This window comes from Emys orbicularis, chromosome 18 (assembly GCF_028017835.1).
Source record: "Emys orbicularis isolate rEmyOrb1 chromosome 18, rEmyOrb1.hap1, whole genome shotgun sequence".
NCBI classification, from domain to species: Eukaryota; Metazoa; Chordata; order Testudines; family Emydidae; genus Emys; species Emys orbicularis.
The window spans coordinates 20,050,320-20,067,868 of NC_088700.1; the positions used below are offsets into that span (position 1 = coordinate 20,050,320).

The 17,549-nt window shown below is 44.2% G+C and overlaps 1 protein-coding gene across 1 annotated transcript; it reads left to right on the plus strand.

Annotated features, from left to right (window-relative positions):
- Positions 1-4,686: 4,686 nt before the first annotated feature.
- On the plus strand, positions 4,687-15,605 carry LOC135891174 (ficolin-2-like). Its single transcript, XM_065418662.1, has 10 exons — positions 4,687-4,768; positions 7,926-8,039; positions 8,331-8,384; positions 8,988-9,023; positions 9,507-9,542; positions 10,186-10,221; positions 11,163-11,290; positions 12,903-13,032; positions 14,064-14,198; positions 15,358-15,605. Exons 1-10 carry the CDS (start codon positions 4,687-4,689, stop codon positions 15,603-15,605), a joined length of 999 nt encoding a protein of 332 aa, XP_065274734.1.
- Positions 15,606-17,549: the final 1,944 nt, after the last annotated feature.

Consider the following 17,549-nt stretch of genomic DNA (forward strand, 5'->3'; position numbering starts at 1 on the left):
GGTTGTCAGCTCTCAGCAGAGGGCAATTACAGGACAGAGCGAATGAGCACACAAAGGAGCGTCTGGCCTAGGAGACGCTGCAGAGCTGTTGCATAGGTGTCAGGAAAAGCTCTTTAGTGTTTAATTTTTTTCATCCAACCACTTCTCCAAGAGGCAAACAGCCAGATGGGGCTTCCAGAGTTCAGTACGGTGTTCAGCCCGTTGGGCCTCCCCACCAAGCCAGACAGGCTGTAAACATGTAGCTTACGCTGATGCCATAGAAAGTGCCTGGTAACTAGCCCTGAATGCTGGGTACATGCTGGTAGTTGTTTTCTGTGGCACTGAGAAGGCAGATCCCAGTGGAAGAGATTCGAATTTCAGTCCCTCCTAGAGGTACTCTGGGGTATCTCCCTGGCTGTCAGTTACTCTGGATTTGCACTTTGGTGGCTGATAGCAGAATCAATTGGAAATCTGGCCTTGCGCTCTTTTGAAACTCTGGCCCACAGAGACCACAATCAGTAGCTTTTACAGGAAAAATGGCTTTCCGAACAAGCCTCAAAGCAACACGGCACACGAATACAACTGTCATCACAATGGATCCAGGCCATTCCTGTCAATGCTAGAAGGGCAGAGTGAAAATAGGATCAGACTGTGAAGAATTTGTTGTAAAAGGTGCTGTTCCTGCGCAGAAGAACAGAGTCTATATCCACTGATTGGGAATTGAATGTCCTTAAAATTCAGCTATAATGTAACTGCCAGTTCACTGTCTTGTTCCACTTATGAAGGTAGCTTTCCAACCCCGGTAGTAATTACCTGATTGTTTCAGCATCTTAGTTTTAACAAAGAAAATATCCATGCTCGTTTTCCTGCCAGCCTCATTCTTCCTTGTTAGTGGTAATCTTCAAAAATGTATGATCTCTTTTTCTGGCTTTGGTGGTGGTATGATGTGTATTGGGGTAGCACCTGGAGGTTCCAATCAATATCCGGGCCTCACTGTGCTAGCACTGTGAAAACAGAGTCAGCCCATCCCAAAGTTCTTGCAATCTAAGTACACAAGAGAGACAAAGGATGGGAGGGGAAACCGAGGCACAGAAGGTGAAGTGACTTGCCCCAAATCACGCATCCAGTCAGTGGCAGAGCCAGGAATAGAAGCCAGATCTTCTGATTTCCAGTCCAATGACCTATCTGTTAGACCAGGATTAAAGTTAAGCAGTTAGTTTATATTCCAACATCCAAATTTCCTTTGGAGCGTTGCAGTGATACCTGAGCACTTCTAGTGTGGTATGCTAGTCCAGCATTCCTGGAACATGGTGCTTCTGGGAATATCACATCACTAGCCAATCATTGTCTCTGCTGTTTTACCATCATTCTTGGTACTAACCCTTCGTACACTGATATCAATCCTAGGAAGAGACGGTGGTTCCCTAGGTCAGTGGTTCTCAACCAGGGGTACGCAGAGATCTTCTGGGGATACATCAACTCATCTAGATATTTGCCTAGTTTTACAGCCGGCTATGTGAAAAGCACTAGCGAAGTCAGTGCTAACTAAAATTTCATACAATGACTTGTTTATACTGCTCTACATGCTGTACACGGAAATGTAATACAATATTTATATTCCAGTTGATTTTTTTTTTTTTTTATAATTCTATGGTAAAAATGAGTCAGCAATTTTCAGTAACAGTGTGGCTGTGACACTTTTGTATTTTTATGTCTGAGTTTGTAAGCAAGGAGTTTTTAAGTGAGGTGAAACTTGGGGGTCGGCAAGACGCTCTCAACCTTTCCAGACGGCTGATTTCACTGCCCTAGGTAAAGCCATGGGTAGTTTCAAACTCTTGTAAAAGAGCCCAGTGCTATTGAGGAAGATGCTTTCAAAGAAATGGAAAGGATTAAATAAAATGAAATATAATCCTTCAACTAAAGAATTTAGGGTGTGATTTTTCAAAAATGACTTGGCCAGATTCTTACAGGTTTTTAGGTGCCTGGGAGTTAGATGTCTGAACACATTTAACAGTCAGGCCCTGAGTGACGTAGGAAAACAAGCTCCAAAAGTTAAATGCATTTGTGCTTCTAAATCACTCGGGGTACGTCTACACTGCAATAAAAAGCTCCGACACCAAGTCTCAGAGCCAGGGTCAGCTCTCACGGGCTCATGGAGCTCAGCATGCAGGGCTAAAAATTGCAGTGTCGATGTTGCACTTGGCCTGGAGCCTGAGCTCTGAGCCTCTCCCTCCTCGCAGGGTTTCAGAGCCCAGGCTCCAGCGCAACCCTGAACATCTACACTGCAAATTTTAGCCCCCCAGTCCGAGCCCCCTAGCCCGAGCCCCGTGAGCCCAAGTCAGCTGATCTGAGCCAGCCCCGACTGTGCTGCAGGTCTCTTTTTGCAGTGTAAACGTACCCTTTGGGTAACATTTTTTTTAAAAGGTGCTAAGTGACTTAAGAGCCTAAGCCCCATTTTCTAAAGGGATATAGGTACTTAGGAGGCTAGAGCCCATTGACATTGACTTTTGAAAACGGGCCTTAGGCTCCTCAGATGCTTTTGAAAAATCCCACCCATAATGTTATTCATAACTGTACATTACAGCAAAGCAGCTCAAACATTTCTGAGGCTGCTCATGCGGGTCTGAAGCCCACAGGTGGAGCGTGGGGGAGGACAGGCCTGGGGGCACCGTGAAAGCTGAAGTAGGAACCTTCAGTTTGCTTTTTGTGTGTGTGTGTTTGAGCTGCACGTCTTAGTATAACTTTAATAAGTGGTTCTAATGGGCAATCTGTGCTAGTCTCAACCAGGCCTCGTGAACAAGAAGAGATCTGTGTCACTCAGAAGCTTGTCCCTTTCACTAACCGAAGGCAATAAAAGATATTCCCTCACCCACCTTGTGTCTCTCATATTCTGGGACCAATACAGCTACACCAACACTGCACAGAACATTTGTAAAAATCCTTGAACTTTAAGACACTCTTTGGTCTGACCCTTCCCCCACTGCTGAGTTTGAGAATGTTTCATTGTTCCATATTGCCCTGGGGATAAACACTGCAATCATATTCCAGCAGGGGTCACGTCCATCCATACCCTATCTCCAGCTGTTGTGAAGAAAGATAGGTTTCCTTTCATAAACGAGGCAGATGAATGTTGATGCAAGTTCCCCCAGTGGCTCCATCCCTCTCTGTCCTACTAAATCTATTTTTGCCTTCTAGCGTTAAGTGGAAGGAAAGGAGCTTGGGTAGTAGCCAGTGCTCTCACTGCCGTAATAAGACTCTTAAGGCTATTACCAATAAAACAAACCTTCCTAAAAGTTCAATCCACACCAATAACATTAGTGCAATCAGCCCTGAGGGAGCAGAGCCAGGTAACGTAAGCACATTGAAGGGATGGGGGTCACGTCATCCTGGTACAGGAGAGACCCAGGTTCCAAAGAAACCTCAGAATAATCTGTTCTTGGACCAGTGAAGACTGAGCATGTGGCAGAGGCAACAAACTGGGTTTCCAGGAGTAACGGGAGACTGGTGTAAACTTCCCTCTTTATGGAGTTCTCTTCAGCCATGGTGCCTGAGTCTGAGAAGGTGGAGGAATGGAAACGGTAGCAGGTAGAGACAGTGGAGTTAGTGGAAGAAGGCAGTTCTGACAGCAGAGAGATGGATAGTAGGCTGTGCATTGGTCTCAAGGAAGAGGGCTCCAATCTATAGGGAACCAGGGGGAGAAACGAAAGAACCAAAAGGGATATATCACAGCAGGCACCTTTATTGGTGTCCATATGAAGCATGACTCTCGTCAAAGTTGAGGGGTGGCTCAGAGTGCTAACCCACCTCCCTATTCTGTCTGTGCTCTGCTCAGGTTCTAGGTAAAGGCATACTAGGGGATCTCTTACATCCTAGGGGGTGCTAATAGTCCAAACATTTTGGAGTGAGGGTTTTTTTTTAAGATACCTGCCACAGGAAGGGGGTTGTTGCTCTGTTGATGGGTATTTATTCAGGGGCTGATCCAAACCCTATTGAAATCAATGGGAGGGTTTCCACTAATTTCAGTGTTATTTGGCTCAGATCCTAAAGCAGGTGGGATTGTCCATTAGGAAGAATCCAAACATCACGAGGCTTAATGCCTCTCTGGAAGGTGCTCACACACCAAAGTGACAGGCCTGATATAAGAACCTGAATAGAGCAAAATACAAATGTGTATGTGTGTGACTGAAATTATGCAAATGCCCAGAGCATGGATGGACATTGCTGCTGCTTTATAAAGGGCAAGAGATTTGAATGTGGTAACCACTTATACAGGACCCGCTGCATGAAAGTGACTTGTCTGAGGTGTATTTAGTTCCTTAGTTGTGGGTTAGTTCTTCAGAATTTTAGAATTAAGCTCCTAATAACCCTCCCCCCGACCGCTCTACGTTCAGTGTAAATCCCCCGGCTCTCCGAAGGGAAACCAGAAGAATGGAACCAGAAGGCCACAGGAGGTTTTATATTAAAAAAAAGGGTCAACCCTTTTGAGGATTTTCCTGTATCCATGTGGCAACACTTCCTGTACAATGATCCTAGTAGGGGAAAAAACTGGACTATAGAGACTGGCTAAGGAGACTGAGAGGTCAGGGGTGGAGCTTAATATTATAATTTGTATTGCCTGGAAAAGTCTCTCAGCTCTGAAATGCTAAAGCAGAGGAGAGGGCAGTGAGAAGACGAGTGGAGCTGCCGTTGCAGAGCCCAGCACCAGCCATGGGGAGAGCTGCCCAGCAAACCCTCCTCGCCTTACTCTGTCTAGCAGCTGTGGTTTGTGAGGCTCAGGACACCTGCCCAGGTGAGTGAGGAACAAAGCTGTTACCTTTTAACAACATGGGTCTGACTAGCTACTTTGCAGTAGTTACTGTCCACTCCTGATGGCGAAGCGCCACTGTAGACTCGCCTGCGGTGAGGTCACAGGAAGGGGACACCGGGCCAAGGCACAGTTCATCTCATGGGGTTTCTAAGAAACACTCCCCGTAGGAGAGAGGAATTTGTGGGTGAGGGGGGCAGGGTCCCAGCCTCCAAACCCCAGAGAACTGTGGAGAAAGGAAGCTCCTCCATGCTCCTTGGCAGCATGGCTCTCTGAATGGCCGCGCTGCCATTGGCCACCCCACCATGCCAACCCCTTACTGTTCCTCTCTGGGAAGGGGATGCTGTGGAGTGGGAGTTCGTGTTGATGGGAAATTCCCTGGGTCCCAAACGGAGCATGTTGCTGGGACCATCTGCCCCCTTAGTTCCATTCCCTCATTACCCCAGAGCCAGGGGCCCTAACTCCATGGAGCACGTAGAAAGGACTTTCCGCTGATTTCTGAGGAGGAGCGGGGAACACACATGATACAGCAGAGCTCTGAACGGGGAGCAACTGGACACATCAGACTCACTCCATAGCTTCCAGCTTCTCCCCATTAGTATTGGACTCTTCTCCGGGCTGTGGCAGACCTGAGGACGTGGGGATGAGGGAGACAAGGCTGTAAAATTCCCAGTTACTAAGGGGGAACTTTGAAAGACTCCCCTTCTCAAAATGAGACCATCTCCAATATCATCCCCAGTCGCTCCAATTCTGGCTGATTAATCATCCTCATGTAATGAAAGACTTGCTTATGTGCCAGCCCCCACAAAGCCCATGTATGGGCTACACCACACTATTCCCTCATTCCCTTACCCCTGGGAGGTACTACCCAGAGTCTTGCCATTGATGTGGAATGTAGAATAAGGGGGAAAACGCAGCTGTACTAATGCACATACACAACACAATCCCCTTTTAGATTAAGGTTCCATTATTAAAAAATTAATAAATAATTAACATGTTTTAATACATGGCTTGTCTATGGCTACAGATTGTCCTAGTGTCCATTAAGTCAATGGGGTGCTCACCACGGCTTATAATAATCAATAATATGAATGATTATTTACTATAATAAACCTTTGAATAAAACCATCTATAACATCTTCTGCTGATGTGTTTAGCACCATCTATAACACATACTACTTGTGTTTCTAATGTGCTTATAACATCTCTTCAACATTTATCAATGGCACCTTAGTACAAAGGATGCACCAAAAGATACTGTCTGGTTACAGGCTCTATTATCCTGTGCACTTGGATACAAGTAGCTGGGAAAGCTGTTTTGTTTTCTCTTCCATACAGACTTGCATTTATTGAGCTATTTAGTGGTGGATAGTTTTTATTGCAGGTTCAGGTTGCTATAAACCAACAGAGGTGCGGTTGTTAATCTTCATTCCATTCTATTGTTCCACAGACTTTCAGTTCAGAAAGTACTTTAAAGTGTTCAAGACTTGGAATTTTCTAACATGTTATATATAGTTAAATCCGCACTCTTAATACACATTCTTGTATAAATCTCGTTCCTAGATCACCTTCACAAATGGTTTCAGTATGTAGAAAACTAAAAGCTACGGTAAGAAAGGTTAGAGATACTAACCTATATGTTCCATCACCTACACAGACATCGAAAACAGGGAAATGAACAGTATCCCAGACTCAAAACATGCTTCTCACATATCACATTTCCTATGTGTTGTAAAGTTGGCAATTTCTGCTTGGAGGAAGTTGCTGATGTCTTTATTGTTCATTTCCCTGTTTTTAGTATTTGCATAGGTGATGTCTTGTATGGGTTAGTACCTGTAACTTTCTCACAATATGGTTTTATAAAATGTTTCAGATTTTTTTCTAACCCTGACCCTGCTGTTATATCAACCTACAGTTGTTGTGTTCATGGCCTACACACAGAGAGGGTTAGAACCCCTTAGAACTTAAGTGACAGCTTGTAATTTTAACACAGTTGTCAATACATCAATGTTTCAGCTAGATGAATCGGTGTAAATTGGCAAATCTCTGTTAAAGTCAATTTGCCAGTTTACACCAGCTGAAGATCTGATCCTTTGCCCCTTTCTTTCCAGCAGCCTTGTTTTGAAACCTACTGTTCACACAATGAAGGACTGTCATGGTCATGTACTCTACAGGCAGTCCTCGACTTTACGATGTTTGACTTACGACAAACGGCACTTATGATGTTTCTGAATTTACACCCTGATTCGACTTACGACAATTGGTTTCGACTTTCTGATGCTCGGTCCCACAATGGAGTGGATTGCGGTTCCGAGTTACGATGTTTCGATTACGATGCAATTTTCAAGAACTAATTGTGTCGTAAGTCCGAGGACTGCCTGTACTGTGTTAAAGATTTGCCATGTTTAAATGTAATATCATCTCTGAAATCATGGATGAAATCCTCTTTACTTCATGCAGGTGTCATGAACATACCACCCCTATGTCCCCTTTATCCTCTTTACTAGAGGGACCAAAGGGTTTGTTTTTTAAACTTCTTTTTCTAAGGGCCAACTTTTAAAGAATTATATCTCAAACTAGTGGACTTCCCAGAAGCTTCATTCTGTGCTCAGAATTAGTGCTGTAAGTTTGGGGATGATGAATTATATGACACATATGTAAGAAGGAGGTTTAATCCCTGCTTTAAACACAAATCTCAATGCAGTCTGGACTATGGAAGCTCTTGAAACTTCAGTCTGTGAGCAAGAGGAAATATGGACTGAGAGGACAGGAGGGTTTGAACCACAGAGGGACAGGCCAGAAAACCCACAGCCGGAGGGGGAGTTTGGGGCAGAGGCTTTCCACTCTGACTCTAGCTTCCCCCAAGATCCAAAGAAGATTCTTCTGCAGCCCTCCACCGTGGGAGCCACAGAGAGGCACTCTGGGGTTGGGCTCAGAAGGTCAAGGGGCTTGTTCCTCCTACTTGTGCCCGTAGCATCCCTTGAGTAGGCCTTGGCACCTACATTGCTTGTTTGTATTTGCCTTTCTAGTCAAGCAAAGGGCTCTGTTAGCTCTCATGGCGTATTGTGCTTCCACTGGAATTCACAATTTGCAGAACATCCCACATCCTGTGTCTCTGATAATGATTATTTTATGTCTCCAGAAGTGAAAGTGGTGGGTCTCAGTGGTAATGAGAGGCTCGCTATTCTGCAAGGATGCCCTGGAGTTCCTGGTGCCATAGGTCCCAAAGGAGAACCCGGAGCTGCAGGAATGAGAGGTACGTTCTTCAGCACTGAGTGAGAATCGGCTTTGGATGGTGCAGGCACAAACATGAATTACTCAATAAATAACCATAGTGTTGCTGATTGCAATCCTGCATGTAATTTACATGGTCTTTTAGCAAGATCATCCACTGATGAAAACTGGCTTGGGACCGTACGCTTTAGTGTCGCTTTACATTACCTAAGGATTAAGCCAGAAAGGGTAGAATTGGGAGCTCAGGTCTGTTCTAATTTCTTCTGTGTCTGAATATATATAAAATGTTTAAATTCATTCTCTGTGTTTGTAGGAGAAAAGGGAACTCAGGGGAGCCCTGGGAAGATAGGACCAGCTGGGGAGAAAGGTAAAATAATAAAAAGACTAAGTAAATTTGTTTAACTACCATCAAATAATTTTTAACATTTGGATTTCCCTTTTATGAAACATTTAACAATCCCCCTCCCCCCATCTGTCTCTCTCTCAATTTAGAGCATGAGCTGAATCAAATTTAGGCCTCTCTTTGTTTTATGCCTCACTCATGAACTGTTCCTGATTGCTAAGAATGTATCTGTTATCCCTGATGTTCACCAAAGTATTCTCAGCCACTGGCTGTTTTGTGAAATGCTTGCTACAGGCATTGGTAATTTGTGGTGTGGAGTCACGTGATATAGTTGACTGAATCCTTTTAATATGAGAGTGATGACTGAAGAACTTCCGGTATGAATTCATGCAGTGTGCAGGACATGTAAGTAGTTTCCTTAATAGTAGCAGTGATCTAAATATTCATGAACAGCAAATAGTCGGACTCCATTGAATGGATATTAATTACATTTTGGGCCATTTTTTCACAAACAAATTCACAGATCTGTGTTTTCAGTATTCACCCGCTCTTATCCCAATAGAACCCCAGTTGTAAGCTCTCATTGAGATTGCTACGTCTCTGTTCACTCTTTCTGTTTTCCACCAGGAGCGAAGGGTGACATTGGTATTCCTGGTCTGAAAGGTAAGAGACCTCCAATAATTCTGGCTTGTTGAGCCTGTCTTTTAGGTATTACCCATAGTGATAGGGACTGAGTCAGTAGGGAGTGCACTCAATGCGTCCCAGAGTCAATGGGAGTTGCACACTTAACTTTCTGGGTCCCCTTTAGAAATTCCAGCCTTCATCTCAAAAATGAAAAAAAACCCACCACCCCAACACACACAGTTGCCCAAATTACCCCCAAATTACCCTCTCGTGTACCTGTTCAACTCGGATGAAGTCCGTGGGGTGACACTGATGTGAAAAAGAATTTGGCCCTCTCTCCTCTTCATCACGCTTATCAAACTCTGGAATGGTTAATACTTTTTCCATGGGGTGATGTAGGGGGAACTTGGGTTTTTACACCAACGTGGAATTAATAACAAATGCTGGGATGAGCACTCAGATCAGGATGTTATCTCTTGGCTGTGTAGTGATTTGTTCCCGTGTGTTTTTGGGTGTTTTTAGGAGATAAAGGAGACATTGGAGTACCTGGAACTATAAGTAAGAACATCTACAATTTCTTTTACGGCAAGAATATACTTTGATTTCATTTTAAAAGCAGTACACTTGACCCTCACAGGAAACTTTCAGAGTGCAATTCGTTTGCGCACAATACTGAATTTGTTAATATCCCTGTAGCTGAGGAGCTATCCAAGAGTGCGAAAAAAAACCTTGAATTCAATAATTAGAGATGAGCATGGGCTGTCACATGTGCATCTTCATTTGGATCCGGAACTGATCTCCCCTGAAAGTTTGGGGAGGCTCAGATCACAGCCAATGTGTGAAATTGTACATCTTTGGTGCAGAAGGAACTAAAGGGATAACATTTATTTCACACCCTGCAATTGCCTGAATGTTTCCCAGCTTGTGAAGAATGTTAGCTAAGGTGTAAGTGGATGTTATTTTTATGGATGGGGCTGTGGGAAGTAAAATCTGTGGTTGGAGAGAATGTAGGACATTCATCTTTGTCTAGGGAAGGACTTGTCTCCACATACTGGTAGCTGGAGTCAGAGATGCGTTAAGATGCTTTACTGTCTCTTAACTCATGATACATACAGGCCTTGTGGCCTGAGCAGGAGTTTAGGAAAATATCATTCTTTTCCCGGTTTCAATCCCCCTCCCTTGTGTTTTTCTTCCTGAACAGCCGAGAAGGAGCTGGAGGACGTACACTGTAAGACAGGTGAGTGTTTCCCAGAATCACATAACATGAGCCATAGGCGCCAACTTTTCCTGGTGCCAGTGGGTGCTTGACACCCCCAGCCCCACCCCGACTCCACCCCTGCCCTGCCTCCATACCAACCCCTTCCCCAAAGTCCCCGCCCCAACTCAACCCCCTCCCTGCTCCTATTGGACCTCTTCCCCAAATCCCCACCCCAGCCCTGCCTCTTCCCCAAGTGCGCCGCATTCCCCCTCCTCCCCCTCCCTTCCAGTGCTTGCCGCCGTGAAACAGCTGTTTTGCGGCAGCAAGCGCTGAGAGCTAGGGGGAGAAGCGGGGAAGGCGCGCTCAGGGGAGGAGGCAGAGGTGAGCTTGGGTGGGGGGCCAGGGTGAGGAGCTGTTGGTGGGTGCAGAGCACCCACCAGTTTTTCCCCATTGGTGCTCCAGCCCCGGAGCACCCACGGAGTCGGCGCCTATGACGTGAGCTGTCAACTCATCCCATTCAAGGGACCTGGAACTCAGTTCACAGTGTAGAGACACAGTTGAAGGTGCTTGCAATTCATTCTGACTTCTGTAGCAACTAGTGTACTTGACCCCTGTTTCTGCTATGTTAGCATTATTGAGTTACATGAGGTTCAGTTATACCAGAAACCCTACTGAATGTAATACAAGCAGGTAATCCTGTAAGATGGACTAATGACTAAAACCCACTGTGGTTCCTTGTGTACATTGCCATTTGAAGTCTGAAGGAGTCAGTTTCATCAGGAATGCACTGTTTTGCTGCTGTCTTTTCAAACAGGAGTCAGGACTTAGGAAGCCAAACAGAAATCCAGCACTCCAGGGTTTGGAAACTCCAGAGACAACTATTTGAAATTCCTAGTTCCTTGAAAAGGGATCAATGCTGCTTGTGTAATTATCCGTTCCAGCAAAATTTATTTCTAACATTAAATTACCATCCTCTCCAGGAGCGAAGAACTGCAAGGAGCTGTTAGCCAAAGGGAACATCATGAGCGGCTGGTACACCATCTACCCGCATGACTGTAACGCCATGACCGTGCTGTGTGACATGGACACAGATGGAGGTGGATGGATAGTAAGTAAGAATAAATCATGGAGTGCCCATTCTTGCTGCCATCAAAGCCAATGCAAATCACTGATGGATTTCACAGGGAGTGGGATGGGGCCAAGGGTTTGCTCAAACAAGTCAGTTCCTAGAAAGGACATCAACCATGTGAAGGCATTTGTAACCCTTGTTGAAAATGAAATCTCTTTCTTTGTGCTGTCCCAGTGATACATGTTCGCTAGGAGAAACAGAAACTTCAAACTTGTCAGTGTGTTTAAGATAAAATTAGTGTCAAACAGAAACTTCCCAACTTGTCAGTGTGTTTAAGATAAAATTGAGGCTGAGCTGGGAGCTGGTTTAAATCTGTTCCGTCAGAATTTGGGGGAAGAGGAGGTGCACAAGATGAGGAAAAAAGTGAAGAGCTGATGGGGATAAGGGAGGTCTTACAGGTTCTGGTTACCTTTGTATCCAATACCTATAGTACTATAAAAGGAAAACCTCATAGCCCATTGTGTTAAATGGGGTTGAAAGAGGAGGGAAAATATGTGCAATGCAGAGGAATTCTGTTTCACTAGGATTTCACTATTTCAGAATTTGGCTTATTTACAAATCAGAATGAAACCTGAAAATTTTAAAATTCTCCAAAGGAATATTCTAATTTTTTTTGTTTTGGATCAGTCAAAAATGTTTCATTTAGATAATATCAGCACAAATGTGTCATTTTGATTTTGACTTTTGTTTATGTTATAATACATAGTACAAAATGTTGAGGAATGCAATACGATTTTATGAAGCATTTCAGTTTCAATGGAACTGCATTTTCTGACCAGCTCTTAATATCATTTTATTGTTTTAACTTCCAATTTCCCTGTTAAACCTTTTAACACAACAGTGGGAGGATTTCCCTATTTGGTGTTAAGGCACCAGGTACTCAGAAAGTTTCACTTGCACAATTGGAACATGGCTGTAGACAAGCTCCTTATTGGTCATTTTTGTCCAAAGCTGCTATCTTATGACAAAAACAATGAGGAGTCCTTGTGGCCCTTAGAGGCTAGCAAATTTATTTGAGCATAAGCTTTTGTGGGCTAAAACCCACTTCATCGGATGCATGGAGTAGAAAAACAGTAGGCAGGTATATATACACAGTATATGAAAAGATGGGAGTTGCCTTACGAAGTGGGGGGTCAGTGCTAACGAGCCAATTCAATTAAGGTGGAAGTGGGTTATTGTCAACAGTTGACAACGAGAAACTGCAGAACTGGAATTAATTTGCAAAGTGGACACCATCAAATTAGGCCTGAATAAAGACTGGGAGTGGATGGGTCACTATAAAAACTCACACCTTCTTGTCAACTGTTTGAAATGAGCCACCTTGATTACATTGGCCTCATTAATATTCACTCCTCATTGTTTTTGCTGATACGGACTAACATGGCTATCACTCTGAAACCTATCTTATGACACTTACTTCTTCCTTATGTACAAGTCATTCCTTAGCTTTCCAGCATGTAAGAGGTGAAATTGTATTTGTTCATTGCTTTAGACTTCTATTGGTGGGCTCGAGTCATAAAGTATTGGGTGAGATTCTATGGCCTGTGTATCAGGAAAGAAACCGACTTGCATCCCTTTCATTTCCCCTCAGGTTTTCCAGAGGCGGGCAGATGGTTCAGTGGACTTTTTCCGTGACTGGAATTCATACAAGAGAGGTTTTGGCAGCCGCCTGACAGAATTCTGGTTGGGAAATGACAATATTCACCTATTAACCTCTTTTGGTAACTAAAAAAGATGCATCGTGTGCACTTTTCCCCACCAAGTTCTCTCTATATACTTGACTGTAGAGCGTTTTCCAATGACACCTTACATGACCTTGTACAAAATGCATCATAATTATGCCATAATCATATCATAATAATATTACTATGGTGAACTTGGGGCATAGTGTCACAGCGGCTGCCATCCCATAATTGTTAAGGTGCACTATTAATTCTATGCAAGGCCACAAAATGTTAAATGCTGGTAATAGCGGACATGCATGTTACAAGAAGGGTCCTTTTGTGAAATCTCATTGGACCAGCTAACACTGGTGGCTCCAGTCAAGGTTTGGCAAATAGAGATATGAATCAAATGGCAAATATTCCTTACCAGAAGTTCCTATCTTCTCCTTCCTACGAGACACAGCTGTTCTGTTTATGCCCCTCTTGTTTGGGTGTTTGTTGGTCTCAAGTTAAGGAAGAACATGTACCCAGAGACTGCTGATTTTTCTTACTTTGGCAAACAAGAACTCTAAAAATAATGCAGGATATGTCGAGAAGGCTTTGTTTTGCAAAATCTGGGCCTCCTGAGAACTCTCTTTCCAGCTGCCCATAGCCCTTCTCTATCCCTCCCCAAACCAGTTGATCAATCAGGTTTTCAACACATTAGCAACGCACCTTAAAAAGTCATTATTGCTCTGCAAGTAGGAGCTAATGAAACTGATTTCAAATATCTTGCTCAGCACCTAGCATTCAGTCATGCATAGCCAGGGAAGGTTTTGAGGGTTTCTTTATAGTTGCTTCAAGTTTTTCTGGCACAGAGGTTTCTAAGATGTCGATGTAACCAAGATAAGAGGTGCAACCTACCAGTCTAGGATGGGTGAGCAATAACTTCAGTGGAAAGGGGGAGGTTTTGGTGTCCGAGCTGAAGGGAAGGTGCTGCTGGTTTGCCTCTATTAGAGGTGAGGTGAAGTTGAAGGAACTCCTAAAGATGCAAAATGTAACTGGAACCTGATGAGCTCTTTTCTTTCTTTCCAATTTGTTTCCATTAGGAGCTAATGAACTTCGCATTGACCTCACAGATTTCGATAACAACCATGCATTTGCCAAGTACAAGTCATTCAAAATTTTAGGAGAGACTGAAAATTACAAGCTGATTCTTGGAGATTTCCTTGGGGGTAATGCAGGTAGGTGCCATGCATGGTCTCCACATTTCATAGCACAGAGGAATGGTACAATGCCATTGGAGGTGTACAGAATCCCAGAGCAGAAGTAAGTTAAACTTCTCCTTATCTACAATAACTCTGCCATTTCCTAAGGCCAAATCCTGAGGTTCTTATCCACTCCTATTCAGTCCTTATCCAGGCAAACTCCCATCAAAGTCACTGGGCATTTTACCTGAGTCAGGACAGAGTCAAGAGCTCAGAACGTGGTCCAGGTAAATTGCAGGTGAGCTTCATTATAGATGGAAAAAATTATTCGGATAAAAGAAGAGCAGACCTGAATCTTCACCGCAACTTCAAATGGATCCTGAAATGAACCTCTGAGGTTAGAAAAAGTTGGTTTAGCTGTATTTATCATGTTCATGAATTGCTGCACCAGCTGACTTAAACTGAGATTAGAAGCAGAAAGAAGCAGCAATCTGGTTTGATATGGGTCCATTTTCAGGGCTCCTGTGTATAATTCTATGGATTCTCAACTCATCCCAGCCTTCCTCAAAGGAATTTGGCCATGGTCCTGCTGGGTTTGCTGCAGTCAACGGGCATGATCTTTGAAGTTATTGTTTGTTTATATCATGATAGCACCTAGAGGATCTAAATGAGATCACGTACTGTTGTACTATCAGTTAGTAGGTGCTGTACATGGTAAGAGATGTGGCAAGCTAAATAGAAGAGACGGGGGTGCAAGTAAGGAAGAATGATTTACAGCTAAGGAACTGAAGTTCAGAGATATTATGATGGCCATTTTCAGAGAGGCTTAAGGTACCCAGCTTCCGTTGACTTTCTAGCGACTTGTCCCAGGTCACCCAGGAGGTTTGTGACAAACCTGGGTAGAAAACCCAGAAATTCTGAGTCCTAGTCAAGTGACTTAACCACAGGTGTTCTGTGGAATACCTGCACCTCAGAAGAGCTGGAGGTGGTATGTAACCCAGCACCTGCCGCATCAGGAACTGAGATGGAAGCAGTTAAATTAAGCTTCAGACTCCCGTCTATAGTTCAAGGGATTCTGAGTGCCTCACGAAAGGGGGAAATAGACAGCACGACTCCAGGAACATTAGACTTGGCCAATGAGGAAATAAACTGCCTGTGACCTGCCATAATCAGTGATTTCATTTACTTCACACAGGGGATTCGTTATCCGGCCACAACAACATGCTGTTCTCAACTAAAGACCGACAGCAAGATCCTGGTTCGAGCGCATGTGCAACAACCTACAAGGGAGCCTGGTGGTACAGTAGCTGCCATACTTCCAACCTGAATGGGATGTACTGGCTGGGATCCCATAGCAGCTTTGCAGATGGTGTGAACTGGCACGCAGGCAAAGGGTACAACTACTCCTACAAACGGTCTGAAATGAAATTCAGGCCTGTTTAGCCCAGTAGGAAGGCAGGCGATCACACGGCAGTGAACGCGTCACCAGAGTAAACTTATTTTGTATGCCACTACCTATATCAATAATTTTGGGTTTCTTCCCCCTCTCCTTAAGATTGCTACTTTCTGCTGGCACCTGACTTGCTATTGCATGCTGGGCCACCTTACCTGCCAGCTGAGGTTTTCCATGGTTCATCTAGTGGCAGTGCAAGGTGGGGAGAGACGGAGTTATGGATCAAAGGGTTTGAGAACAATTGGAAATCCTTCACACTGTCTGCTCTGCATTGCTGATCATTTTGAGAACTAAATAAAACATTTCTTTATAATTTAACCGAGGCTGCACTTTGTTTCCAGATACTTAGGGTTGACATAGGAATATCCTTCTAAGCAGGTTTCTGTTGTCCAGATAATGAGCATCCCCATTCTGCAATCCTATACAAAGGTCATGCGGAAGGGCTTCTGTGGGAGGGGCATGGTGTTTTGTTGGCCAGATTCTTACAGGTATTTGGATGCCTGGGAGATAGGTGCCTAAATCCCTTTAACAATCTGGACCTGAGTGACTTAGGAACACAAGTGCCATTAAAAGTCAATGGCATGAGTGCTTCTAAGTCATTCAGGGTACGTCTACACTGCAATAAAAAACCCTTGACACCAAGTCTCAGCGCCCGAGTCAGCTGGGGTTCGGGATTCAGGCTGCAGGGCTAAAAATTGCACTTTGGACTTGGCCTTGAGCTGCTCTGAGACTCTCCGTCCTCGCAGGGTTTCAGAGCCCAGGCTCCAGACCAAGCCTAAATGCCTACACTGCAAGTTTTAGTCCTGCGGCCCGAGCCCCGTGAGCCCAAGTCAGCTGATCTGGGCCAGCCCCAACCGTGCTGCAGGTCTTTGATTGCAGTGTAGACGTACCCTTTGGGTAACATTTAAAAAAAGTTCTAAGTGACATAGGAGCCTACGCCCCATTTTCTAAAGGTATTTAAGTACTTAGGAGTCTAGATCCCATTGACATTCACTTTTGAAAATGGGCCCTAGGCCCCTCAGTCATTCAGATGCTTTTGAAAATCCCATCCATAATGTTATTCATAAATGTACGTTACAGCAATGCAGCTCAAACATTTCTGGGGCCGCTCATGATGGTCTGAAGCCCACAGGTGGAGCGTGGGGGAGGGCAGGCCTGGGGGCACAGTGAAAGCTGAGGTAGGAACCTTCAGTTTGCGCTTTTTTTTTTTTTTTTTTTTTTTTGAGCTGCACGTCTTAGTATAACTTTAATAAAAGGTTGCTGTAATGGGCAACCTGTGCTAGTCTCAACCAGGCCTCGTGGTGCTTTTGCTTTGTTTTTTTTATTGTGGATATAGAATGTTTCATTTTGTTTCACAGTCAAGATTCTGTCTCTGCTCAGCAGAAGTTCCAGCCCCGTCCAACGTCATCCAGATTAGGCTGCCATTTTTTTTAAAATCAAGAGAGACAAGGGGGGTGAGGTAATATCTTCTATTGGACCAACTTCTGTTGATGAAAGAGCCAAGCTGTCGAGCTACACAGAGCTCTTGTTCAGGGAGACCTGTGTAGCTCAGAAACTTGTCCCTTTCACTAACCGACGGCAATAAAAGAGATTCCTTCACCCACCTTTTGTCTCTCGTATTCTGGGACCAATACAGCTACACCAACACTGCACAGAACATTTGTAAAAATCCTTGAACTTTAAGACACTCTTTGTCTGACACTTCCCCCACATTGAGTTCCAGAATGTTTAATAGTTCTATATTGTCCTGGGCATAAACACTGCAATCACATTCCAGCAGGGGTCACGTCCATCCATACCCTATCTCCAACTCTCGTAACTAGGCAGATTAATATTTATGAGTCCCTCAGTGCATCCCTCCCTCTCTGTCCTACTAAATCTATTTTTGCCTTCTAGCGTTAACTGGAAGGAAAGGAATTTGGGTAGTAGCCAGT